Source organism: Cotesia typhae, unplaced genomic scaffold (assembly GCF_013202065.1).
Source record: "Cotesia typhae breed Kobodo isofemale line unplaced genomic scaffold, CoteBio_Ctyphae scaffold_152, whole genome shotgun sequence".
Taxonomy (NCBI): domain Eukaryota; kingdom Metazoa; phylum Arthropoda; class Insecta; order Hymenoptera; family Braconidae; genus Cotesia; species Cotesia typhae.
In genome coordinates this window covers 8,706,768-8,734,381 of record NW_027423776.1, presented here as the reverse complement: position 1 = coordinate 8,734,381, position 27,614 = coordinate 8,706,768, and the positions used below count along the sequence as shown (strand labels likewise).

General features: G+C 31.7%; 1 protein-coding gene across 2 annotated transcripts in view; it reads right to left on the bottom strand.

Annotated features, from left to right (window-relative positions):
* Positions 1 to 15,880, bottom strand: part of Nlg3 (Neuroligin 3) — a 156,097-nt gene extending 140,217 nt beyond the window's left edge. For both annotated transcript variants that reach the window (XM_074255842.1, XM_074255843.1), the window contains exons 1-2: positions 15,575 to 15,880; positions 13,807 to 14,911 (exon numbers count right to left, since the gene is read on the bottom strand). In XM_074255842.1, the coding sequence (XP_074111943.1) occupies positions 13,807 to 14,203 (397 nt within the window). In that variant the 5' untranslated portion in view covers positions 14,204 to 14,911; positions 15,575 to 15,880. The remainder of the gene's footprint in view (positions 1 to 13,806; positions 14,912 to 15,574) is intronic.
* Positions 15,881 to 27,614: the final 11,734 nt, after the last annotated feature.

The window sequence follows — 27,614 nt, the reverse complement described above, 5'->3', positions numbered from 1 at the left end:
GTTCAATATTCAATATTTTATAATTAAATCATTAAGTCCCACATTTTAAGGTTGTCTTATCAATAAAAATCTTATTCCCATTTTTATCTCAGAAATAAAATTATTTCTTGTCTTATTACTGTACATCAAAGATCAATAAAAAAAAAAAATTCTTTTAAACGTCTAATTATTATTATATAATTATACTAATAATTAATTAAAACTTCTTCAAGTCAACAATTCCTGAAGTTAAAATGACTTCCCATTAACTTCTGCAAACCTATCAGCCGCTCGATTTGCCATTTTTAAAGAAAAAATCTTCGACCTGCCAACTCAATAATGATAATAATAATAACACCAGCGCGAGTAATTTTAATTTATAAAAATTCTGTCAATAAAACTCAGCTGTACAATTCTGAAGAGATTATAATATAGAGATTTGCAGTGGCAGGAGCAGAAGAAGCGGTCGGAAACGGTTAAAACCGCTCACTGAAAGCTGAAAGCTGAAAGCGGACTCACCGTTGACTGGCATTTTATTTCCCGAGCGATATTTCATACAAGAAACCGATTTAAATGGAAACACTTGTGCCATTCTAAATTGCATTTTATCCGTCTTAAAAATATTATTTCTTATCATAAAAACGACATCAGTTATTTGTATATTACTTCGTCTTTCTTCTTTCTTGATCTCTGTTTTACCGTCGAAGTAAGCTCCCTATGTGCGATTATTCTTCGCTCCGGATGAATTTCGCTTACAATAAAATACGTTACCTCTTACGCAATCTATTGTAATATCATATACTATACGTTTTTATTTAAATAAAACTCGAGCCTCACTTCACCCATAATGCATCCTTTTATTTTAATCTCAATAAAACTTTATTTCTTTTTTAATATTCACATCACACATAATTTAAAAAATAAAAATATTCTGCTTGCATTTTTATCTTCACTATCAGTCAAATGCATTTTAAATTAGACACGTGTCCCGTAAAATTTACCACTGGAAAAGTTGACCTATGACACTAAAAAGCATCAGCTCTTGCTATAAATATTTATCAGAATATATATTTGAAATATCACCTATTTATCAGTTGCATAAAAGATAATCCACGTCTTTACTGCTGTAGTGCCATAAAAATCGTTTAATCTATGAAACATACTTTTATAGAGCCAGCGACATAAAAAAAAAAAAAAAAACTGTAAAACATCCTGCGAGGAACGACTTTAATTTAACTTATCGAAAAACTCTGCTAATTAATAAAGATGAATTTTAACTTTTATCTTTTCTGTTTTCTTTTCATTGGAAAGAACAAACCTTGTTTCTCTTGAGAATTAATAAATTAACCCATTGGATTGGTGTTAAATTAATTAAGATTAAATTATTGATTCAAGTCAATTAATCATTGTTATTTCTCGCTCTCGACCTCTTGTTATTAAATAAAATATAAAAGTTATGATGAATGGGAGAAAAATACGATGAACAGGTTATTGAATTATTTTCGCCCTTTGTCATTTATTAGGATTTTCTCAGCCTCGAGGGATTAAGTGTATATGTTATTCGTATTACACGTATAACATAATGTAGATGATGTTTGCTTTTGATACCATAAAAATTACCTAATTTTCTACATAACATGGCAACTTATAAAAATTGGCCATGTTATCTCATATTAGAAAATTTTTTACGAGTAATGTATAAAAAGCTTTCTAAGCAAAACTTATCTGAAAGATCGTAATTGAAGCTGACAATTGACTGGTTTAAATTGTTAATCCTTCAACATTGATTGAAATTCATGGACCATAGATTGTACCAGTCCTTGTTTCTTGTTCCTTGTTACTGTCCTCTTCCCATCCCCGTAGTCGTCTCGTTAATTGAACGCAACGAAGCAAAATCGTGTACTTAGCTCGGTTTCACCGTCACCGGTAACTTGATCTCAGATTAAAAGATGAGCAAGAGCAACAAAGAACCCGGATTACTTGAATAAAAAACCCCCGGGCTACAACGGCCAAAGAGAGAGAGAGAGAGAGAGAGAGAGAGAGAGAGAGAGAGAGAGAAGCTGAGGGTGAGGTGCTGGGACAAGTTTCATACCATTTGCTTATTAAAGACCCTATCTCTTGCATTTTAAATCCCCCATTATTTTCTTTGTGGCATTATACCGTCATCTTTAATATTTTTTTATCGCGGCATCATATCAATGAGCCTTTTGTGCTCATAAGCAATTAATTCAAACAATAGCCCGTTAAAAAAGCTATTCTACAAAATGCAGAAGGGTTTTAATTATCTAAATAGAATGTAATTTCAAATTAACAATCTGCAAAAAAGATAAAATTAAAAAAAAAATAGTTTAAACGTCTTCCATTTTGATATTTTGATATTAATAATTATGACTATGATCAACTTGGATGCTCTATATGACGACCATCTTGTTTAGACGCCTTTAATGCACAATTAGTACCCATCACGGCCGTAGGATGGCGCTGATAGCGTGTGCCGAGACATTACGCGAATATAACGGTGTCGTAAATGTCTAGGCGGTGAATATGTTTTCGGAATCTCCCTTAGAGCTCCCTATTTAACCATTAGCTATACTATACCGCCTTACTGCGCCTTTTGCCGCGCCATATGCTTCAGCTCGTTCAAAGGACGGGAGACTGGACCATCAAGCTGAAGCCAACCACATTACCGACATCATTACCACCCGGAGTGGCTTTCATTTTCGCTAATGGTTATTAGACAAATTGTCTTTACTCTTGACCGGAACTCACTCCTTTTGACTGGATTTAAAGGAACTATAGGTCAGGTAGATACTGAGCTTTGATGTCATTTAATTAGAGGCTAATTTTTGACTCAGCATGCTTACTTATATGAATATAAGTTGAAAACAGAGCTTAACTTCAATCACTTAGCTTAGTAGCGTGGAAAATGACACCTGATAAATATAGTTCTCTATTCCGAAGTATACCTCCTTAAAGGGATGAGAAACAATGACAATCTGGCAAAGTTAAACCTTTGACACGAGATATCTGTCTGCAGGGTTCAAGTAATGCAAATGATCATTAAATTAAGATTATTGTTCAATTGAAACAGGAGAATAAGCAGTAGATTATCGGTTCGCGCGGCTGATGACAAAATGGTAAACATTATTTGACGCGCACTCCCACTAATACAGATCGTTATACTAATAGTGATACGAACACGGTACATCATTCAGCGACATTGCCAGTAGGCTTGCGTTTGATGGTGGCTTTACGGCTGGATCTGAAGGTCCTGGGAGGATTTAGTGATACACAGATAGCAGTTATTGAGCCAGTTAAATTCAGCTAAAGCATTATTCGAGAGAACAGCATCCCGAAGAGATAAAGGCCGAGCCGGAGCTCTTCTCATTCTCTTTCTTCTTCAGCTTCGGGGCATCAAAGTTATACCCTTAGGCATTAATACTCTCCTAAGAGATCCAACAGCGAGGAGTTTTATTCCCCTTGAAGGAATCCAAGTTTAAGTAAATTTACCGAGTCATACTGTCGCGTTTGCTCTCTGTGTACACTCCTGCTAGGTACATATTTATGTATATATGTATATATACATATATATACATATACCTATGGAGAAGAGTTGTCGAGCTCGCTGAAAGTTTTGACAAAAGCTTGCGATTTAGCATTGTCAGAGCCAAGTGAAACCTCATCGACGATAAAGTATTCAGGGTCGATGGGCAAGTTTAGTGACTTGCTAGCAAATTGTGTGTAAGTATTTTATAAGGCCTTTTAAATGCGGTCATGAATTTTAAAATTAAGACTGTGTAACTAGGGCTCAGGCATATGTTGATTCGTGATTTGAATTCTGTTATCAAGCTTACGGGATTTGCATATCTAGAAGGGGTGAAGAGAAAGAGGGAGGGGGAGTGACTTGTATAAACAGTGTATGAAGGCAGGGAGAGAACAACCATCTGTCAGGTCACTGAATCAGTGATGCTTTAATCCGCAATAGGTTGTCTTGAGTCCAAGGATTTTCCTCGTGAAACTAATTCGCTGTCGGGATCGAATAAAATTAATGTTAGCTGCATTTATTTTTATAAAGATTAAATCTTTTAATCAACAATTATTTACTCATTAAAAATATAAACAATTTTTGTGATTTATTTATTTTTAAATTTTAGGAAATGTTAAATTATAGAAAAATTGTATTTCTTTAAATTCAAAAATTAACATCAAAGTTTTGATTATTGGATTTTTTATCTTCAAAATTAATAAAAATTTCATTTTTAATTTTCACTATGCCAAAAGAATAAATTTCTATTTTCAAAGAATTTTTTTTTTAAGAAAGTATGAATAAATTGAAAATATGATACATATTTATAGGCTCCTATAAAATATCAAGCACACGATACACAAATTCCAATCGCTAAAGAAATTAATTAAATGATTAAAAAGCAACAAATCAAAAAAAAAAAAAAAGCGAAAGATTATTTACTGAGGTATCCGGTGTTCGTCTGGGCTATTGAATTATCCAGCATCTTAAGCGACTTATTTTCCCAATAAATTTTTTTGCACTGTTAAAATAAAAGGACTATTTATTTAAAAGTTTTATGACAAAGTTTATTAATTAAATCGATAATTAAAGTCGCTCAGAAGCTTTATCAGTATAATAAACCAAGTTATCCCGGTATTTTATTTATCGTTAATATTTTTTCCGTGAAAAAAAGGCTCCTGTAAATGACGTTTCATTAACGTAAAGGATTTTAGTTTTTTTTTAAACTTTTCTATCTTTAGTTTTTTATTATTTTCGTTTCACAAATTTCCCATACAACAAAATTTAATGAAAAGAAAAAATGGAGGGAAGAAAAAATAGACATGATGACAAAAAGTCGAGCCGGCAAATTACATTGTAGGAGAGCAAGCTAAATTGCGGTCTTTTTTTTATCGATTGCTTGTTTCTTTTTTAGTGGTGTAGTAGGTGTCAAAGAAAAATTTGAAAATACGATACACGGGGGCTGTTTCTCAGGGATGCTTTAGGTGAGAAAGAGACGCCCGGTTATGGCCTTGCTAACGACTGGGTGCCAACTCATTTCCAGCCTCTCATAAGAAAATAAAAGCCCTAATCCTGGGAAAAGCCCATATCCGTATGAACGTTTTATCGCACCGCTATACTACTGGAGAATTGGATGAAAGGATTTGTCGGATAAAACCCTTTCTTTCTTCTTATGAACCTAACAGCTATATTATTCTCTTTTATGTTTATAACAGTGACGATAACAATCAAATTGAGTCAGTTTTCAACAATAATTTACTAATTTTTTTTTTTCATTTACTTTTTGGAGCCAGACTAAAAAGAAAGGAAATTTTGAAGTCAATTGGAAAAATTGAAATTTCCACTTTTACAATAAATAAATATATTTTATATATATAAATATAAACATATTTCAATAGATAAATCACAAAATATTAAAAAAAAAAAAAAAAAACAATGGTCACAATAAACGACAATAAATTTCGGTAAAGTTAATGACTAAGCCATAACGGAAAATGAAAGTTTTATTTTTTCTCTTTACATACCTCATTTGTTAGATAATCCGATAATCGGCGATGCAAAAAATAAAAATAGAGGGAAAAACTGTCCGGGATAAAGATTGATCCCATCTAATTTCAAGAGCTCTGCAAAAACCAGCTTCGATCTCTCAATGTCTTGTTCTTTGTCCTCAACAAGAAAAACGAGTATGCTTGAGGGCTCCCTTTCGGCCTCGTCGATTCTACTACTTCAACTAAACAACCCCCTCCCCCTTCTTCTCGCTCTTTATATCCATATACGTGTATATACATTCCTAAGTGCGGTTCTTCGAAACTTTTCCTCTCTCTTCCCCGCCCCTGTTTCTATTTTCTCTATTTCTCTTGTTCTCTCTTTGGACGTCGATCAGGCCGGCCTGGAATCGAAAACACACGAGCCAAAGCACCGGACATGACTTTTCAATTCCACAGAAAGCTGCTCAAGCTCCAGAGAGAGAGACAAAATAAAGTATAAGGACATACTTGTTCACCGGGTTTGGTGCCCGCGGAGTTTTTTCTCTAAAAAGTACTTCAACAGCCACAAAAGAAACTATATAACTCGCATTCTGCGTAAATGTATATGAATACATCCATTTCGGGGTTTATTCATCGCGAAACAATAAATAAAAAACTTTTTGTTTAAAACTTTTAAGGTATTCCTCTTCCTTTTCCTTTTCCTTATTTTTCTTTTTCATTTTTTTTCTTACATTTAACTAGACAATGTTCCCAAGTCACTTTATCTTCTTTACCGCAGTCTGTCTCGTTTGCTGCCACGAAATAGAAGCTATCGGATATTTTCCCAAGGTAGAGTAAAGCATATTAGCGAACGAACAGAAAACCGGGCTCTCTTAAGGCCCAACAGACATCACTGAAAGAAGTAAGAAAAATAGTCTCTGCATATATTGAGGCATTATGTATTATAGTACAACTGTGACTACGTTGAAAGACATTGAGTAATTTCGTACTCCCTGAGTGGGTGACGAATTTATTCTTATAACTTTTTTGCTTGTCAGTTTGGAAAATTAATATAAATAGAAGTACTAACCTCCAGTAGAAATTTAAATTATTAATTAAAGAAACTTTTCTGCGAAACTGAATAAATGAAAAACTACTAATTAATGGTTAATATGTACTTTTTAAAAATGTGCTAAGTATACCGGCTGGTCATTAGTAATTATCGGCTTTTTTAATTAAGTGAAAATGGTCACATTTCAAATTAGTAAATTTTTTTACTAATTAGAAAGTGAAATTCCACAAATTAAAAGTTATTTTTCAAGTAATTCTAGAATTAATTTGTATCTCCTGAATTTAATCATTTTATTATAAAAATACGCCCACTACAAAATTATATTTGTTTTATTAATTAAATGGATTAATATTTTATATTCAACGATGTTCAGATGCACACGAAAGATAAGTACGTCAATTATTGTAGTTAGTATATTTATTACATATAATATAAATGACATTAATATATATTAATCATCATTAAAATATTTATAAAATATAAATATCATAACATTTACAGCCAGAGATATTTTTCATTGAGATATTTTTCATTAAAAAAGAATGGGGATTAAAATGATAGTAGTGATAGTAAACGAGGAGTATAATACAAATAGGATGAATACAAATAGCCTGTGGGAGATATTTCATCCCTTTAGGTCATGGCTTGTTCGACCGTGTATGCGGGAATCTAACGGGTCGGTTAGCGGGCATTCAGAGAAACTGGTTAAATGAGACGCGAAAACGATTTACACCATGTGCAAATCGCGGACGTAATTAAAATGCCTCATTCTAGGGGCTACGTATAGAGTACGCTCATTATTACGCGATGAGCCGCGTCTGCCAAATCCACTCCCACTCCACCCACCCGCGAAGCAACTCTTTATCTCTCTGCATAATAGCCTATACTTTAATCTCTTTATGCCTTTCATTCATTTACTATATTTAAAGTTTCACGCATCGCTAATTCATCATTTTTCAACTTTATTTTATTATTTCTCCTCTTCATAAGCGCTGAGCTTACCAGTTACTTTTTAATCACAATCATGATTACAATTATAATTACAATTGTCCGTTATAATAATAATTTAACTAATTTAATATCTTCAATTATAAAAAGCCTTTTTTAATTTCGCTTCCGATATTTTTTAATTGGAATGGGATAAAATTAGTGCTCTAAATGTCAGAAACAATTACGATTTTAATGACTATTTTAATATATTAATTATTTTTCGTGACGCGAGATAGTTCAACGCTCGGAAATATTATTTCAATTACTCTCAATCGATTGATAATTAAAAACAAATTCAATGTTGAATTTTAAATAATTAAATGTCCCAGTAATTTCGAAATGATGATGAGTAATTTTGACTTGGTCCAATAGTTGATGAATTATCTTATATTTTCTGAATAACGCTGGCAGATCGATGAGTGTAATAATAAAGAAATCATCAATTTTTTGTTTCAGTGTTTTAATGGAAAAATTTCGACGAGAAAGCATTTCAAGCGGAGGTCAAAAAGTTAATTTGAAAGAGGATTGGGTGTCGGAGAAATTACACTGGAAATGTAAGACGACAAGGAGAGTTTTGGTAAACTATCTGACGGTAGCGACACAAAGTACTGGAGTAATACTTGCGATAAGCAGATCACTCCCACTGAGTATTGCTGCTGGAGCTGTCGCTGTCGATTTCCGTCGAACAATTATCTGTCAATCAGTCGCATGATTCCTTGTGTGTTAATAAATTACTGGCTAAACTCCAGGCGAACACATGTTTGCAATAAAATGTTCGATTTGATCAACAACTTTGAACATTTGTCTTGGATCAATTAGCAGTTTAATTGAAATAAAGTGTCTGGTTGTAATCATTCGTCTCTCTGTGATGTTGAGTAGTAATGAACGAGTCCAGGCAGCCATTCCAGGTGCTGGTGTCCTATCAGCAATTCTGCTGCTGTTATTCCAATCTCAATGCTCGTCACTGCGATACTTTTCATCCAAACTTGTAATTTGTCATCTAACTATTAAATACATGGAGAAAAAACTATTAAATACATGGACAATGCATAAATAATTAAATTAATTTTACATGGATATAGAAATTCAATCAATAAATCAAGTACTTTTAAAATAAAAACTGCAAACAATTATAAACCTATTAAATGAAAATTTAACTAATAATTTTTTCATTTATTGCAATTATATTTGGATAATAAAAAATTTAAAAAACAATGTATGTTATTAACTTAAAGCAAATTAAATCAAATAATTAATATTTAGTAAATTATCGCAGTAAGAATTAACTGCATTTAAATCAGTTATTTTTGAAATTAAATTATCAAAAAATTCTTTTGATAGTAATTATTAAAATATTAATTTAAACGTAATTATTGACTTTCATTCTGGTGTCAGAATCAATAATCAATTTCCTGTTATTATCAATAATTAATAGTTGCGTAATATTATAATTTCATTTGCTTTGTGTGGGAATTATTAACATAACATTGCTAATTATACCTCGTTGATCTAAATTTATAAACAATATCTCAGTACAACCTACATTAAAACAACTAAAACCCGTGACAAAGCACTGAAGAGACTGAAAATAACACACGACTAAAGATAATAGTTCGGTTAACCAATATGATGATAATTGCACCCTTATGATCCCATAACTGATCTTTATAATTATACTAAAGCAAATTGTTGAGCGTATACATGGGACTTGCTAAAGAACATTCACAACCAGGGTACAATGTATAATAATACTTCACTGTCTGGTACAATCGCGCTACACACGACCACCATCTACCATCTACCATCTACCATCTAGAACCTAGAATCTAGAACCGAGACGGGGTCTAGCAGCGCAAGGCATGACTCCCGTAAAGGACGATGGTACTTTAATTAAATTTAATAATTAACTCTTGTGCTCCGCGGGCCACGAGAGCAACCACGTGTATTATGTTACTAGCTACACTTTCTTTAACCTCAAATTCAAACTGTTGTGGTATATAATAGAATTTTATGTTCATATATGCCCGCATATTTTACATGTATGTATTCATCGTATATATGTATGTGTATACATGTTGCACTTGGTACAAAGAACGAGGAAAAAAGTTAACGAATGGGAATATAAAGTAGCGCATATATAAACATTGATGTGTTAAGCTACTTTAAAGTGTCTCGAGAAAATTCCATTTGGTATAAAACGCGAGCTGGAAAAAGATAGAGAACAGCAGAACACTGCAGGCACTTGTTTTCATGCCAACTCGAATTTACTGCAAACATTCCATTGTGGCCAATGAAGAATCTCTTTTATGTACGCACAATAAAATTATTTTGCTACACTATAAATGCGCTACCAAATTTTCTTTCTTTGATCATTGCATCCGGATCATTATTATTACATTTGTCACATATAATCATATGTATTAGTCATAATCATCATATCTAATGGCCACAAATTATCATATATGCTGGTCATAGTTGTGATCTTGTTTTAAAATTATTTTCTTCGTTCAAAAATTTTTCTCTTAATTCAAGTTTATTTTTTTTTTTCAGTGCATGCATCAATTTAATCATGTTGTCTCACCGAAAATGAAGAGCCGTATACTGAAGAATAAACTCGTTGATAAATAAAATAACCCGCGAATTATGTCAAATTGAAATTACGTCTCGTTACGGCTTAACTCTTCAGGGATTATTTTTGGGCGTATTTTATACATTTATTTATTTATTGTTTTACTGGTTTTTGGTGATATATTATCTCTGCGTTCCGGGAATATTCCACAACGGATTGATCAATAACTAATTTAATTTGTTCACAGAAAACTGCCTGGAATATCACGAGCTTTTTTACCAATGTACTGAATATTTTTTTCCGTTATTGAAAATATGTGCACAGGTATAAAATCTAATTTTCATGTTTGGTTATTTGTAATTTGTAATTGTGTTTTGCAAATGTAGATTTTTCATCAGAATTTAACTTAATGAATGTATACGATTCGTTAGAAAATTGAGTTAAAATTCCATAATTAATCTGAAATATTTTTTTTTTAAGGTACACAAAATCATAAAAATTGAAAAGTACAAAATTAAATTTCTGAGCTGTATACGTCCTATTTATATATTACAGTTGTAACTCACGATGACAAGCGTTACAAAACATATTCAGTATAAGATTTACATTTCACTTTGTAACTCCACGGATAAAAATTGTCTTAGCGTTATTCCAGAAAATCAACAAAAATTCAATATCAACGTGACATCTGAAATGTCTTTTATTTTGTTTTTTCTTTTACACTCAAATGAACAATTCTGTATGAACAAATTCGTGATAATTTGACAGGAGCAATGAATGTTCTATTTTGCATCAAATATATTTTTTTGAGCACAAAATTTAAATAATTATAAATTAAAACAAAAAAAAAATAAATCAATGTTTTATTTTTTGTTTAAATTATTTTAAAAAAGTTATAAAATGTTATATTTCTTTTAAACAACGCTTTTTAGTACTTTACTGCACAGAATTTTTTTTTTAGGAAATTAAATTTTCTATAAATAATTTTTTTTTTTTTTTTTTTTTAGTATATAAAATAATATTTTATTATAAAAATCTTCGTTTAAAAGAAATCGCCCTTATAACCATGCATGAAAATTTTTCCACATGAACAAAGAAAAATTTCCAACACTTGTTAAAATAAATTATAATTTTGGTTGAAAAGAACAAAAACTTTTCCGCTATTACCCGAGAATAAAAATTTAAAATCTCCATTCCGTCGTTCCTAAAGCATTGTTAGTTAACAATGAAACAGAGTAAAAAATTAACATTAAAGGAATGGATATCCCGGCGAGTTTCTCATTGCTTTTACTCTCAGTGAATTGCACGTGGATGTGACGCAGTCGGAGGTCGACGCTGTGCATATAACCTACATACACCCACCCACATATATATCTAGAGAGTAGATTCCAGGGGTGCAAAATGTGCGACACGATTTATCGGAACAAACGCTCGGCTATAAAATAACACTTCCTATTCAAATCGGTAAATTAATGGCCGTTTTCATGGATTCTTTGTTTGGTACGCAAGCTAACAATGGCCTCGTTGAGTTATTATATTGAAATGGTACCCGAGTGAACGAGGTGAGTGAAGACGGGCGAAAACGGCTAAAAATTAACCAAAAAACCAGTGATCTGAAAGTAAGAACCAGAACGGAGATGAAAATAATAATAATAATATTAAGAATAAGAATAAGGGCGAAATTCAACTGCGAGGAATTAAATTGAGAGGAAATAGAAGCAAAGCTGGATTTTTTGCTACTACTTGGATTTGGACTGCCGATAAGTTCGCCAACACCCGCGACCGGGCCCTGTTCCGCGATAGCGATCGATGCTAAACGTTTCTCAGCAGACTCTTTTGCTATTGCCGTTGGCAGATTTCTCGAGCTTCTGTTTCTGTTCTTTGCAACCACTCTTGCTCCTTCTTCGCAGGCTGTCGGTTGATTTTTTTTCTCTCTTTTACCCTCACACTTACTCTTTTTTCGATTCCGTTGCGTGTATTTTAAACTTAAAAGCGTCGAATGAAAGATGTTAAGACGGATATCTGCTCAAAGCGGCTCCTTTGCTGATTTATAATCAGGTGAGTTATAATCCTACAGGAAGAATCTCGTGACTTAGCGAAATTAATTACTTTATAAGGAGTGAGATGAAGTTTGTAGGTCGCTAATTTTTTCGGATTTATGAAATTTTTTATATAAAGTTTATATTGTTAGTTTTATTATTGAAAAATTACAGAAAAAAAAATTTTCCTTACTTTATTAAAGAAATTTTTATTTTATTAAAAAAATTTTCACTCTTCTTTAATATATTCTTAAGCCAAGAAAATTTATCCTCCAGTCAAAAATTTTTTTTTCTGTGTAATTGTTTTAAGAAAAAAATTATTTCAAAAAGAATTTTGAGATATTCAAATGAAAAATTCAATGTTACAAATCGATGTTACTTTGTATTTTAATGTTCATGATTTAATAATAAAAATCCATTAAAGTAACTCACTGACGTCATTTTTATACGAGATACCTGACTCAAAAATTTAATCTCAAAATTTTATATTTAAACCTATAATATTCTTGTTTTATAATGTTAATCCATTTTCGTTATTTTCATTTTTTATAACAATTTTTGTATTAGTATAAATTTTTCGTCTCCAATATTATAAGATTTATGATACCCTCATGTATAGCATACTTTTTGTTTAGTTCATCATTTTTTAGCTTACCATGACTTATGTATCTTGCTTTATTACCTTCTAAACTTAGTGTTGTACGATTGTAAATTCAAGCGGTAATGAGATTCGGGTTCGTTTTATTTTACAACTTGATCCTCTACTCCAAGGTCTTCTAATCCTTCTATTGTAAAATATTTTTTCCCAAAACGCATCTGTTTTTAATTGTTTTATTGCTTTGGTTTTTTCCTCGGTTTGGAGTATTAGTCATTTGTACATCTGTACATCATATTGGCATCTAGTTATCTAAGTCCTTTCTCTCTCTCTAACTTACTCTCGATATTTTCCTTTTTGCTTGAGTCCTTACCTGTACACCCACTTTTCCTAAATTACCAATCAAGGGTCTTGTATATCTTTTACTCCACCCCTTACCCCTAGAAGATCTTAGCAGTACGAAAAATTTGGAACTTGTCATCAAGTTCTACTTCTGATCAGAAAATCAGTTCCTCTTAACAGAGCACCGTAATAGCATCTAGCATTTTTGTTCAAGACGTACCGTCTTATTACCGTTTAAATTACTTTATAACTTTGTTAATTTGCCTCGCATTTAATATTTTTATAAGTAAATTTTAACTACATTCTTGTATAAATTCATACAAATAAATTATTAGTAGAACGTTAATTTGGTCTACTAACTTTATCAATTAATGTAACCTGGAGCTTACAACTCCGAACTCCCAATTTTAGTTATACATTTTTGGTAAAAATACAATTCTAGCAGGTTTTATTACTCGTGGGTACTTTATCGGTTATTTTGTTTAAGAATAGTTGAGTAGTTCTTCCAATTCTTAAAATTCTTCTAAGGCTAGCTTTTTCTTCTTCGTTTTATTTTCTAGATTGAATTCGCGAATTTCTAGAACTAATTAAAACTTAATAACTCAAAGAGAGCTGAAATTTTCCCATAGAAAATTTTTTTAATCAAAAATTTTTTTTTCAGTATTAAAAAAAAATTAACAGCCTGGAATTATTCCTTAAAACAAAATAAAAAAATTGCAATCCCTACCTTGAACAGGAGCGTAGATATTTAAGTACAAACAATCCTCGCTCTGATTACTCAAGTAGGGCAGTAATCTCTTAAGATACTCGACCCGTCCCTTGGGCATCTCGCTGGTCACATTCGGAAATTTCTGAGGACACACCGGACTAAACTTATCCGCAACTTTGACCCCCTGCCAGAGCGCCCCATTAACCGGAGGCATAAACCTGAGAGAGCCGACCGGCGGGGAGGCGTAGGGGACCCCGCGAAACACCTCAACACCCTCGAGATTTCGCTCAAGGGTCACTATCACACCCGATATTTCACCGTATTTAGTTCTGACCACTCGCGAATTCAGCGCGGCCTCTATTATTATTATCGGCTGGACCGCTACTATCCACACCGCCACCCAGCTCAGCATCATTTTAGATTTTAAGAACAAGACCAGACCAAAAACACATTTAACATTGCACTGTCATTGCACCACCGGTAAATCCAATGTATCACTGCAATCCAAAAAAGTTTTATCGAAGATCTTCACTCGCTGAATTTTTCCATCAGAATCTTCAATCTTAAATTTATTTTCATTTTTCTGTAAAATTCATTCAAATTTCTCCTGCGCTGATAATCCAACCCTCGATTTTTTCGCGAGTTAATTTCCGGGCGCGATAAACGTCTCGCGTGTTAGTCTCCCGTAAAAAATTTTCATGGCAGTCTACATCTTGAGCACAGTAATCAAAAAAGTTATAATCATCATTTGCGGCCATGATCTATGATCTATGATCTATGTGTGAGATCAATATGTGCCAAGATCATCCCAGCTCCTTGAAAAGACCCCACGAGATCATGTCCCGTGAGAAATCGCGGATCTTCTTCTCACTCCCTGATGTCAATGTGAGGATCAGCTTGGATCCCGCGAATAAATTCGTTTATAAACCCTCCCCTTCGCTGTTTGCACGAGCTCTTCATCTTTGCTGGTCTGCTGTTGACAGTAATCCAAGCTACTCTGTCTATATCACGGCGCTTCCGTATCCACACCAGCTTTCATTTTTTTTTTTTTTTTGTAAATTTATCCAGAAACGACACTTGTACTGTCACTTCACTGGTTCAATTTTTTTTTTATTTTATTCACCTGAAAATTAATGAGGAATGAGAAAAATAAAATCACTGTATTTCTCGACTTGGATCGTAGCAAGGAGTGAATTGTTCTTTATTGAAATTCAGTAATGCCAGACGTGAATTTAAAAAATTTTTCATTAATTGTTTTTTTTTTATTTACTGTAAAAAATTATTCTAGATGTTTTTATTTGTATTACTTTAAAGTTTGAATACGAGAGTAAACATTAGAAATACAGAAGAATTGTAAGAAAACTTTTTTATGGGAAATTGAATTTTTTATATGAAAGGGCTTATCAATTTTTACTTATCTCTTACCCTTCAAGAGAAATTTCAATTTCAAATGGAAAACTTCCAATGTCACGTTTTTTCATAATTAATCATAACTATTTCTAATTAAATCCTACTGTTATCTTTGTTTTAATAACTTAATAAATTAATCTTCTCTTATGTTTATAAACACAATTAGATACTCATAAAATTACTTTTACATATCTAATAATTAAAAAGCCTGCTAATTTATAAAATATAATTAATAATTGAACTTTTAAAATTTCTGTCAATAAAAAAATTTCCTAATTTTTTTTAATCAGTTTTGTTCAAAATTTTCAATTTTTTTTTGTAAATTTTCTCACGTCTACCATCACTGAACTTTGACAACAATAAAACTCAGAGCTACCAATAATTGTCGCATAAAAATAGACTTTTACGAGCGACGAATGTTGACGTTTGACCGCACATTTATCTTACTACTTAACGCGGTCAACTGTTAACAGAATAGTAAAATCAAACCGTCACTGAGAGTTGTAATAAACAATTCCAAAAAAAAAAAAAAAACTTTATTGCACTGGTACAAAACTAAAATAGCACTTTTGATTAAAAATAAAGGAACAATTAATAAATAAAGTGACACTGCACAAGATGAATGTATATATTTGTATTCAAATGTGTGATAAAGGAGTTAAAGGATGTGGTGGTTGGCTGATAGCCGGACGCACCCGTCGCAGATGTTAACGCTGCTTCGACCCCCGACAAACTGACATCGGACGTGCAGCGGGACTGGGGCGTGCGCAGGCTCGGGTAGCTACCCCTTCATTCTCGAGAGTAGTTCGCGACTCAAGGGGAAAGGGTGCGCAATGTGTGTACGGACGGTCGATACGGCAGGGGGCTCTGTGCCCTCGAGTACCGAGAGACGTCCTTACTGAAAAGGTGGTTCGTGTCTGGGATTCATCCATTTATCCGGCATCCAACATCCACCCAGACTCCCGAAGCCTCACTCACTTCGTACGCGAATTACATTGTTGGGTCAACAATTTGTTGAGATTAATGAGGTCATAGAGACACGCCAAAGTCGCCGCAGTAAAAGCCCGAAGAATCCTCGCTCTCTTTCTCTTTCTCTGTCACTGCCTCTTGTGTGAAGTAGGGCGTAACGATAATAATTTGGAAGTGTTGATGGGACTTTATTAACGACATGTCCCGTTGGTTTTTAGAGAATTAAGACACCACTTTTTTTTTCCTTTTTTTGAAAAAATAGAATCAAGAGAATTTTTTGTCTGGTAGATAATTTTTAAAAATTAATGCATGAATTAAATTGAAATGTTTTATTTTTAATATTCTTGAAATTTTAACAAATTTTGAAATTAAATCTTTTAATAAAAATATGTAAAGTTAGACATAATTAATTATGGTGAAATTTTCAATAATTTTTGACTGTTCAAAGAATTAGAGTTGGAAATTTATTATACTAATGAGTGCTAAAGGCTATTATCAGTTAATTAATTATTTAGAGGAGTAATTACCATAATCAACGGATTATTTTGCTTAAACAAACTGTTTTAAATGGGCGAATGATTATGATTAATTTACAATTTATAATATAATAATCTTGTGAAATATGTATCGGATTATGAATAATGTAGAGTTAGTTTAATACGAGTATTATTATAATTAGAATTATATACGCCAAATGCAGCGTTAAAGAGTTGAGAAATAAAGTGCCCTCTTCAGTAGAGCTTGTCGTAATAGGATGCTGGTTAAGTCATAATAATCTATTACCGCTTGATAATTCACGCCCAGTTATAAAAATTTTTAAGAGTTGATACCGTAAAAAATTTTAATCCTGACAAATTGATTTTAATGTTCGAGTGAATTATGGATCAAGAGTCATGAGTGTTTAATTTCAGAAAGAATCCTTTATGAATAATTTTTTTTTGTTTTAAAAATTATTATTATTATTATTGAACTTAAAAAAAATTTTTGTATAGAGTAGTTTATAAACTTCCAAGTCTTTGATATATATTTTATATTTTATCGCATATTAGAGCATACATTTAAATGTTATCCGCGCATGTCCGTCTCTGTCTCTAACATATAAAATAGTTTACTATACACGTCACGTTAAACATATCGAGATGATAAATACTACATTGCAGATTGCAGTTACCTCGTTTAAATTTCTCTTTCTCTCTCATCTTCTATTTCTATGTTATATAAATATAGATATATATTTATGTGTTGGAAGACATATAAAGATAATAAATTCATTGGACATATGGCTGTCATTACTAGCTTCCGTAAACTTTCTGACGTAACATAAATATCTAGAAATTTCCATTAAAAGCGAACGTCCATCCGAATAACAAAATAAAAAATAAATAAATAAAAGGCATGTACAACGAATAAATGTGTCGAGAAATTCACACACGTCGTCACCTGGTAACACATGGGAGATAACGCCAAGTCGACAAATTTTTTTTTTTAACGTTTGCTACATACTATCATACGGACATTTTATATATATATATGGAATATATCTAATAGTAAAGATTATCTAGTTAGTGTGAAAATTTTTTGATTAAATAATTATTTTTGGTTATTTTAATTTCATTCAATTAATTTTAGAATAATTAATTTTAACTTCCCACTTTAGGAATAAATGGTTGTCAAAGATAATTGAATGAAACTTAGTTACGAGCGATGGCAGAAAAATCAAATACTTAAAATATTATTTTAATTGTTAATTTGAAATTAAAATTTATTTTAAAGGGCATAGATTAAATTTTAGTCATTTTTAGATTTTAAATTAATATTCCTGAATTTTTTTAAATTGTAATTTTAATTTTTATATTGAAACTTTTTTCGGTAAAAAAAAAAAAAAAATCCGATAGTTAAATAACAAAGATCAAAAAAAATTTTCATATCTCTCTGGTTAATTCGCGAGCTGTATGAATCGTACCGATATGATACTTACCATCTACAAATAATGTATACATTTATTGTAGCTCCTACAAGGAACGATAGGACCTAAAATAAATCAATTTTCCCTCTTCTGTAAGCGAAGAAAATAAATGGATGTAAGCGTTGACGTGCTCTTTGATTTATTTTGCGAATAAAAAAAAATGATAATAATAATAATGGTACTAATATAAAAAAAATGATGGTCCCGAAAGATGAATGTGAAAAATTATTTCGTTTACAATCTGTGACGGTTACATTGTGCAGAATTACGTACTCGGTAGCTCAGATTAAAAACGTACGTATGTGTCAGATGTTTAGACACATCCACGTAACAATACTATACTCAAACAATAAACTCAAGCTAGGGACTACATTAATAGGCATGTTATCACCGTAATTATGGCATTGTGCTCGTCTCCCGCATCAAAAATATCATCCACCCGTTGCTTTGCGCACTGAGTTATGATAAGTATATGATAAATTTACCGGTACGCTGGTGGATGTAAAACAATGTGGTGAGTCCGGACGGGGTTGAAAGACGAGAGAGAAAGCTCCAGGAAAGGGGATTTCCGTCGACTGTTACAGTAACATACAACTGCCACGTAGCCTCATTAAATTTAACGTTACTTCCTATAAATGTACAAGTTCACACGGTCAAAGCGTCGGTTCTCTTTCGCTGCTAAATATTTTTTTTCTTTTTTAGTTTCAGTGTTTTAAACTTTCTTTTGCTAATTTTTTAAATTTCATTTCGAGACCGTTTACTTTTTTAATCTATTTGCTCCGTAATTTTTAATTTATGCGCATGAGATTTCATTATTTATTTATTTATCTCTGTTTGTTTTTCTTTTTTTTTTCATGTAAATTAATTTTACCGTGGTTGAATTTTTTTGTTAGATTTATTTTCCGCACAATTTATTGGTACAGTTTTTATTATTATTTATCTCTATTAAATATTAGATTTCTACTTGGCAAGTCAGTTTATTTTCATACTAACTCGTAATATATAAATAAATTCAATATTCTAGCCCAATTTATAGATAAAATATTTTATAAGTAATCAATCACGACAATTTTCTCTCATTTGAAGATTTTTATTCGAAATTTTTAATAAATTAAATTACTGATCCTGCAAAAAATTAAGTTAAAAATTATCAAATCAAAGCCGGCTTTCTTAATTCAATAAAATGTTTCTTAAATAAAATAAATTTTTTTTCTGTACCTAAATCAAATTTATTTTGATTTTTCAGTTGTCAAAAATAATCACTAAAATAATTATTTCGAACCCCTATTGTGTGCTACTGCCTTGAATTCAGATCCTGTTTCTCATATAAACCTCCAGAATATATAAATTTTTTTTATCGAAAACGTGCGACAAGGGAAAAATTTATAAAACTCAGTGACACTTGGTGGATGTTGTAAGCTTGGCGGATGTTGAATAAGTCTGCGTCTTCGATTTGAGGAAAACGAAAAATTTCATATACCGGAGACACAACAACAAACAGAAAAAAAAAATTTATATGAATACGAGACAACTCAGTTATCTTTATGGCGCTGCCGGATTACGTTATTTGAAATAAAGAAAAAAAAATAATAAAAATGAAATCAAAAAATAAGAAAAAATGGCACAGTTAGATTGCAGAGACATACGGCGACGGTGTATAAATTTTTCCATGTTATAACCGATGAATATATCACATGGCGACTTGAAGACTTTCACTGGGAGCCAAGCTCGGATATACACACACTACATGCTACACACTACCCGAAGGAAAGTACGACGTACGAATAAATCACAATTATTACCAGCGATCCTCTGCTCGTAGACGTGAATCTTCTTTCGATGAGAATAGACGTTTTCTTTTTATTTTATTTTTCCCATCCTCTCCGTTTGCTTTTCATCCCCAGTAGACAGACAATGGCGCGATGAAAACCGGGGAAAAAAATAATTATAATAGTAATGTGTATAACCTCTGTATATCTTTTTGTAAGTTTTTGAATAGCCTGCAATTAGTCTCAGATTTTTTTTTTTTTTTTTTTTTATTCTTTTTTAAGAGTTCACTTGATATTCAAATGTTGAGAACAAAGAAAATACCAGAATGAGGTCTAACTATTTGTTTTTTTTTTTTTTTTTTTTTTTAAGGTTGTGATTGCGTGGCCTGAATCATTAGTCGCGATAATTTATTTCGAGGGTGGTTTTTTAAGAGATGAAAATTATATAAATAATTTTTATGGATTGATAAATTATTGGATGAAAAATCTTTAATTTTAAAACAAGCGAAAATATAAAATTATCAGGCTTTTTTCTACATTCAAGCTTATTAAAAAATTTTTAAAATGAATCGAGATGTGTAAAAGTTAGAAAAAAAATTCAAATCACGAACGAACTACTTATTAAGATGTTTTGCAAGTTAAAAAATGGTAAATCATCTCACTCCAGTAAACAAATTCTAGAATATCCAAAAATAAATCCATACCATAAAAATTTTCTTCAGACATCAATTAAAATTTTATTGAACTTGGTTTCCGGACCTTACCTGTGAAAGTGATACTTCAGTCAAGATTTTCCTATAAAATAATCTAGGCTTCAAGATTTGAGGTCTCAGATATTGAATTTCAATGTTTACAACGCTTTTGGCCCTATCAAAGTGATCTATTACAACAACAAGACTTTTTAGCTTTTGTCACAATAGTATTTTCATAAGAAAAGACTTTTTTTTTTATAATTATACAACTTCAAACCTTCTGAAATCCTCAAAAAAAACTGGACGATTTTATCATTTAAAAATAACATAAAAAAAATTTTTAGTTATTTTTTTGGTGCAAAACAGTAAATATTTTTTTGTTCCTGCAAAAATTACGACTCAAATTCAAGGAAAAGAAATTCTAGAGTTTCTTAAAAAAATCGTCTTATTTTAGAGTCGATATTTCTTTTCTTTTCTATAAACGACAATTTGAATAAATACATGAATTTGTTGAATTAAGGTGTATAAATGAAACAGTTTCAATTAGTGATGGGTTTGTGGAAAATTTGTAAAGACGAGAAAAGGAAGTGGAAAAAAAGGTAGAGCGTAATCACCTATTGCTATGAGTATCCAGCTCCAGAAAGGTGGTAAATCATACGTGATACGACAAGCCTCATCCTTCCTGGAACTTCAACTGCGACATCTACTACTACTAGTACATCTAGAACCTCAACTATTACTGCGGATACTGGTGTAGTACAACACTGGTGCTGGTGATATTCCTCTCTCATTTTCCCACTTGACTAGAGCTATAGCTTATCTCGTCTGTGCCGGCTGCACCGCAGGGTGTAATCAGTGCGCCAGAATCCAGAATTCAGTCTCCCAATCTCGTAGGATGGGGCTTGAGAATTTCCCTTCGAATGTCATTATACTGTAGAACTCTAAATAAGGATTGCGTTGATGTGCCAGTTGGTATAGTATTTGAAGAACTTTAGTTTATATTCGAGGTAATATTTGCTAAACTGCCTCGGGACAAATGTATAGAAATTTATTACGTTTTATATTTTTATGTTTTTGTGTTCATCAATGGGTATTTTTAAAATACTATTTTACTCTTTTTAGCTGTCGTCAATCAAGCTTTTGTTTGGCCTGGACTTTTCAATTTTAAATTACGATTGATTTAGACTTTTGTTAGTTCAATAAAAGAAATTTTAATTTCAAATAATTCGACTCGTACTTCTTATTTTTTAATTTTTTAATTTATAAAAAGCTGGGCCTATATCTTTAAGATTTATGAATTAAAATCTCATCAAGTACTAACCACCACCTCAAAATAATTTCACTGCTCAGATTGGATGAAATCTTCTTGGAAACAATCTATGAAAAAATGTACACCTGAAAGCGCATCGGTGAGGCATAAAATGTGCGCCACTTGTTGCTACAAAATTTACCGCAAAAGAGACGTGAAAAGAATCCGGGATAATAATTTGCTGGTTCAGTAGCACAGCCCACTGGTTCGACGAATAAGTCGAAGGAATTTTATATTTCAAATTGCTTATTTAAACTGGTTTATATTTAGTCGAGTCGGAATCGAAGAGAACGAGGAGATGAAAAATAAACTTTATAAAACAGCGATCTCAAGTACATTGACACCCACCCTACATATTTATACCCATACACACACACATCAGATGTAATCGAAAAATTCAGAAAGCATCGAGTTGAAAAATTGCTGAAACATAAAATGCCAGGAGAAAAAGATATGTTTTAAGCATTTGGTATGATGATGTATATAAATTCTGCCGGAGTGTGTTATACATATAAACATAAAAAATGAGAAGGCTTGAATTGAGCCACGGTTTGGTACCAGCCCTAGCACGTTTCGTAGGCCCGCGTTTGGGTTTTAAAGTTAAGATTGGAAGTTCACTTAGGAGAAAAGCCGAGATCTAAATGGAAAGATGCTCTGTGCCGGTGGGGTGAGTCTCTTACCATCAAATATCAAGCAGCAAGCATCAACCAAAAACTCCACCCTTGTCGTTCTAATTTCAACTCCTCTTCCTTCTCTTTGGTGGTGGTGATGCTTGCTGGCTGCTCTCACATCAGCATGCAGACTGTGAGCTGATGTTCTGCTCTCTTCTCTTCTCTGGTGAATTTGGCCATGCTTTTTTGGTGATGGGATTGGAAAGGAGGGATGAAGAGTAGAAGGAATTGCTGGGCTAAGCTTGATGGCTTTTCACGGAGAAACGTATCACCAGCACCAGAGTAGGCTCCAACAGACAGACGGGCCTAATTGAACCTTTCATGGTTTTACTTTGTTTCCGTAAGCCCTTCATTTCACAGCTCATGGGTTTACCTAACCAATGACAGTGATCCATTACTCACTCATTCTTATAGACGTGGTTAATTTAAATTGTTTCAGAATTTTATTGGAAATTAACATCATCGATTAAAAGTAAAAAAAAGTAGTCCATATATTTGTGAAATTATTAACTACAGAAAAATTTTCTGAAAAATGAGTAGAACGGCAACATCAGTTACAAGACTATTAAAGCTGCCCAAACACCAACAATGTGGTGGATCAAAGAAATGAATCTTAATTCTCAAGTATTAGCACGAGCTATTTTTGGACTCTGGTTTTCGCAAATAATTGTTAGGGGAATAATAACAACGATGATTTTCAATCCGACTGTTATGAATGTAAAGCACAAGACATGGAAGCATGAAAGGAGCACAGCAGTCGGGAATTGTAGACGTCATCGGTTCAGTTGTTACGGAAGTCAACCGTGACGGGAAGACAAGCCGAGCATACATAGTAACACTTATTGCTATCCTATACATGTAACATAGAGGCTGCCGTTGTCGATGTAGATGTGGTTGTTGCTTCATCTGGTATTGTGTGTGCTGGTTCGTTTGTAACAGCAAACGTGATCGATGCCGCGAGCATTGTGTTGACGAACCAATAGAATACACCCGTTGAGACGAGCAAACGACAGGAAAAATTTATCGGAATCGGTGTAAGGATACGAGATGAAGTTAAAGTTTTATATTATTTGTCTTTTCGTATTATTGGATAAAAATTTACGCAGCATTTCAATACTCTGATGGTATAATTTAGTTGTCATGAGCTTTTCTCTGATAATTAATGATGTTAAGAGTGTAAGCTTGTTGTAATTTGGGTTATTTCAAGTATTTTAAGATTGTTTGAGTTTGGAATTTTAGAATTTTAGTGAAATTTTATTTTTGTTACAAAAAAAAAAAAACAAAAAAAAACATTTAATTATTAAGCTACATAATTAAGAACACAATTCGTTTTTGCATTCCCTACAAGGTTCTTAGGCCAAACAGTTGATTAGTTTATTTTTTTAGAAATTTAAAATTTCTAAATTTTGACCATTTTGACTACCGAATGGCTTTTTTTTTTTTATTCAAATAATAAATGTTTAATTAATCACTTCACAATTTAATTTAACTACTTAACATTAATGTAGTTACAAGATGAGACTTACTTGTATCTAAAATCCGGAAAATTAATTTTTTACGAGTTCTAACGTCGTTAAACTTTTTAACGGGGGGTTAAATTTATAACTGTGTAGATCTAAAGATTTATTTGATGGCCGTAGTTACGACGAAGTGGTTAGATTTTAGTTTTAACGGGAATTCTGCAGGTATTAAATTAAAAGCCTGCGATTAGTTGTCGGAGATATATTTCCATTTACTTGGATTGAAATTGTGTGACTTTGAAAAATTAATTTTATTATTATTAATTTTATGAGTGAGTTTTGAAAAGCAAGAACGACGTTTGTCAAATTCTCTATTTGTCTTTCGAGGGCTTGAATAGTCTAATGTAAAGAGGAAATTTTAAAGTGAAATGGCATGCTCATGTTCATACAGACGTATGCGCTTGCATGAGTAAGATTTAATTTTATTCAAACAGAAATTCAAAACTTGTGAATAGCAATTTCGAGTTGATATTTTGGAGTTGGTATATCAAAGTCCATTGTTCTGTAACGTTATCGGTCAATAAAACTCGTCGAGATATTCCGGTTCTGGTAATACACTTGTACTCATAGTTATATCCGAGGTAAAAGCTAACTCGGTCAATATTTTCAACTTTGAGAGCTCTATAACGATACAGAGTTATAAATTTTATTTAATAACTTTTCATTTTAATTAAACATGTTTATTTTATTCTGAATGAATTATTTTGAATAAGAGTCATAAAACCGTTCGGGTAACTTTCAAAGGACTGTAAATATAGTTTTTATAAAGAAAATAAATATGAATGGTGACTCCAAGTTTTTTGTTTTTGTAATTTTAGTATAATATTTTTCAAGTTTTTCAGGTCAGCAATTTTTTAATAATTATTGAAACAAAAAAGATTGACTTGTTAGTTTTTAAAATAAAAATTTTTTTAAACACTTTTCGTTAGTTAAAAATTGAAACTTTGAACATTTAAAATAATAAGTATTGAAATATATCCATTTTAAAGGTAGATAAGTGTAATTTAAAGAAATTATCTGTAATTTAAATAGCGACTTTTTCCGTCCAATTCTATTCCACGTTTAGCATTTTATTTCCATGAAACATAAATCTGAAGAATGTAATGCGATAACAAGGGAAAGAAGGGCCTGGGGGAGAATGTCAACTATGCTCAAAGCAGCAGCGTACGAAAATATTTTTTGAATGCTCTCCTTTCGTAATCGTTGTATCCGTCTGCCGCTATCTCAACATTTAAATATCTTCCCAGACACTTAATCCTTTGTCGAGCCTGCTGAAATATTTTAAAATTTTACAGAAAATAATAAACTTTAATAGAATTCATAATAATTAATTAACAAATGAATCTGAAATGTTTAAAGTTGAATGTTAAAAAAAATGTACAGAAAAGAAAGTCTTTAAGACGGAATAAAATTTCCAAGGCTTTATGAAACGCAATTATCAACTATAATTGCGTATAAAAAAAGTTTGTGAGGTGAGTGCAAAATTGCCGGTGAGGAAAAAATATAAAATAATGTTGAATGGCTCACTTTCTCATTTATTTCTATACTTGTCGTTTGTCTAGTTCTACCGTTCGCTGGTTCTTTTCTGCTCATCCAATCTATTTCTTCAGGATCTCGTTAAGTCCGCGCTTTTCGCCTCTACTCTTGTCGTACTAACTTTTAATCGCGTCGGAACTGTAAGACTCTAAATCTCGCGATCTTATATATACTACGCCGCTAACTAGTTGTCTTCCTTTCATCATTTATTTCATTTTATTTTTCTTTCATTTTGGTTTTTTCTTGTTCCGTTGTTGAATTAATAAAATACAATTCCTCTCAATTCACTATTTCGTAGTGGTTCTCTTTGTAATTAAATAAACGCTTCGGTAACACTTTAAAGAATCAAAAAATCCAGTAAATCGATATAACGAACAATTTTTATACACTTTTATAGATGATGAACTGAATAAAAATTTATTTTGCAAATATATTTTGACCTTAAAAATGAAAAAAAAAAAAAAAAATTGGCAAATCAAAAAGTGCACGACTAATATGATTGCTTATTTTATTATGAAATAGTAAAAAAATATAAAATACCAAAAAAAAAATTTTTTTAATTCGTTATTTATCACTATAATTTCTCGCATAAAAAATAAAATTGTGATCAATCTTGTGTATCGCTGGCTATAATTATCTCGATTAATTAAATTTAATATTTTCAAATGAATGGAAAAAATAAAAAACTAATGAACAGTGACACCAAAAAACAAAGTTTAGTCTCGCAAAACATTACCCAAACTTGTTTCTCGACAAACATCGTATTTCATCTAGTCTATCATAAATTATAAATTATAAATTTACCTATCATATCACTTTTTAATATCTAAAATATGAGCCGTATATCAAAAGCGTAATCAAAGCTCAGCAAAATAAAGTAAAACAGTTGGGTATAGTTAAACAAACCAGCGCTCTCGCAAATAATAAATAAATAATTTTCAGCAGTAGTTTATAAGTAAATGTTTGGGAGTTAAATGTGTTTGAGTTGAACTTTGGATTGTTTTGTTCAAGTATTTTGTTATCATTTAATTAACTGTTAACGTGTAACTTATAATTCATAAGCTTCCATAAAACTAGATTCAAACTTTGAATAAACAGTTGATTTCAGTTTAAATGCTATCGTTAAAAGTAATCTCGTGTAAGTGAGCCAGTCTTGAGCACAGTACGACGTCATAAAGTGCACGTGGACTTTTCTGATTTCGTGACGAGCAACTTTGACACTTTTCATTATTTCTTCTTTAATTTCAGTCCTCTTTGCTCCGCAATAATACTCAGGAATTATAACAAAACTTGCTCCAACTTGTAATCCGCCTCGGTGAGTAGAGAGCTTTCGTCGACTTCAGAGTTTCACTTGTATTCTTGAATTGTTTATGCAGTGATTATACGACCGGTAATATGCTATTAAATTTTTTTATAACATGTTCAAAAAAAAATTTACGTGAATTTTGTCTTTGATTGAAACTTTAAATATATTTTTTCCTCGAACAACATTTATAGATAAATAAATAAATAAATAAATTATCATTATTAGTTTTGAGAAACGTCCAAAGTTATTTTAAGGTGATCAATCATGGCCAGAAAAATTTACGTCTAAAGATCAGCAGCTTTTTGTTTGATTACTCGATTTTATTCTTACGGATATGGCCGGCAGTTGAAGCTCTTCAGGTAACTATCCTCCTTCAACGTCAAGCAAGAGGAAGTTGAGTAAGACATCGTATCAGTAAAAGAGGATGGATGTGGCCTCCTGAGATAATTCCCTCTCCATCACCCTCTCTTCCACCCTCACCATCATCCAACTGGGCAGCTTCCTTTGGAACTTTTATTAGCTTCTAGGTCTTTTTGACTCATTCTCATTACAACTTAATTTTTTTTTTTTTTTTTTTTTTTTTTTTTAACTGTTTGTACCCTTTTTTATAAGAGATTTTTAAAATTAATTTATAACTTAAGTCATTATAAATTTAATATTAACTTTTTTTGTGGTAAT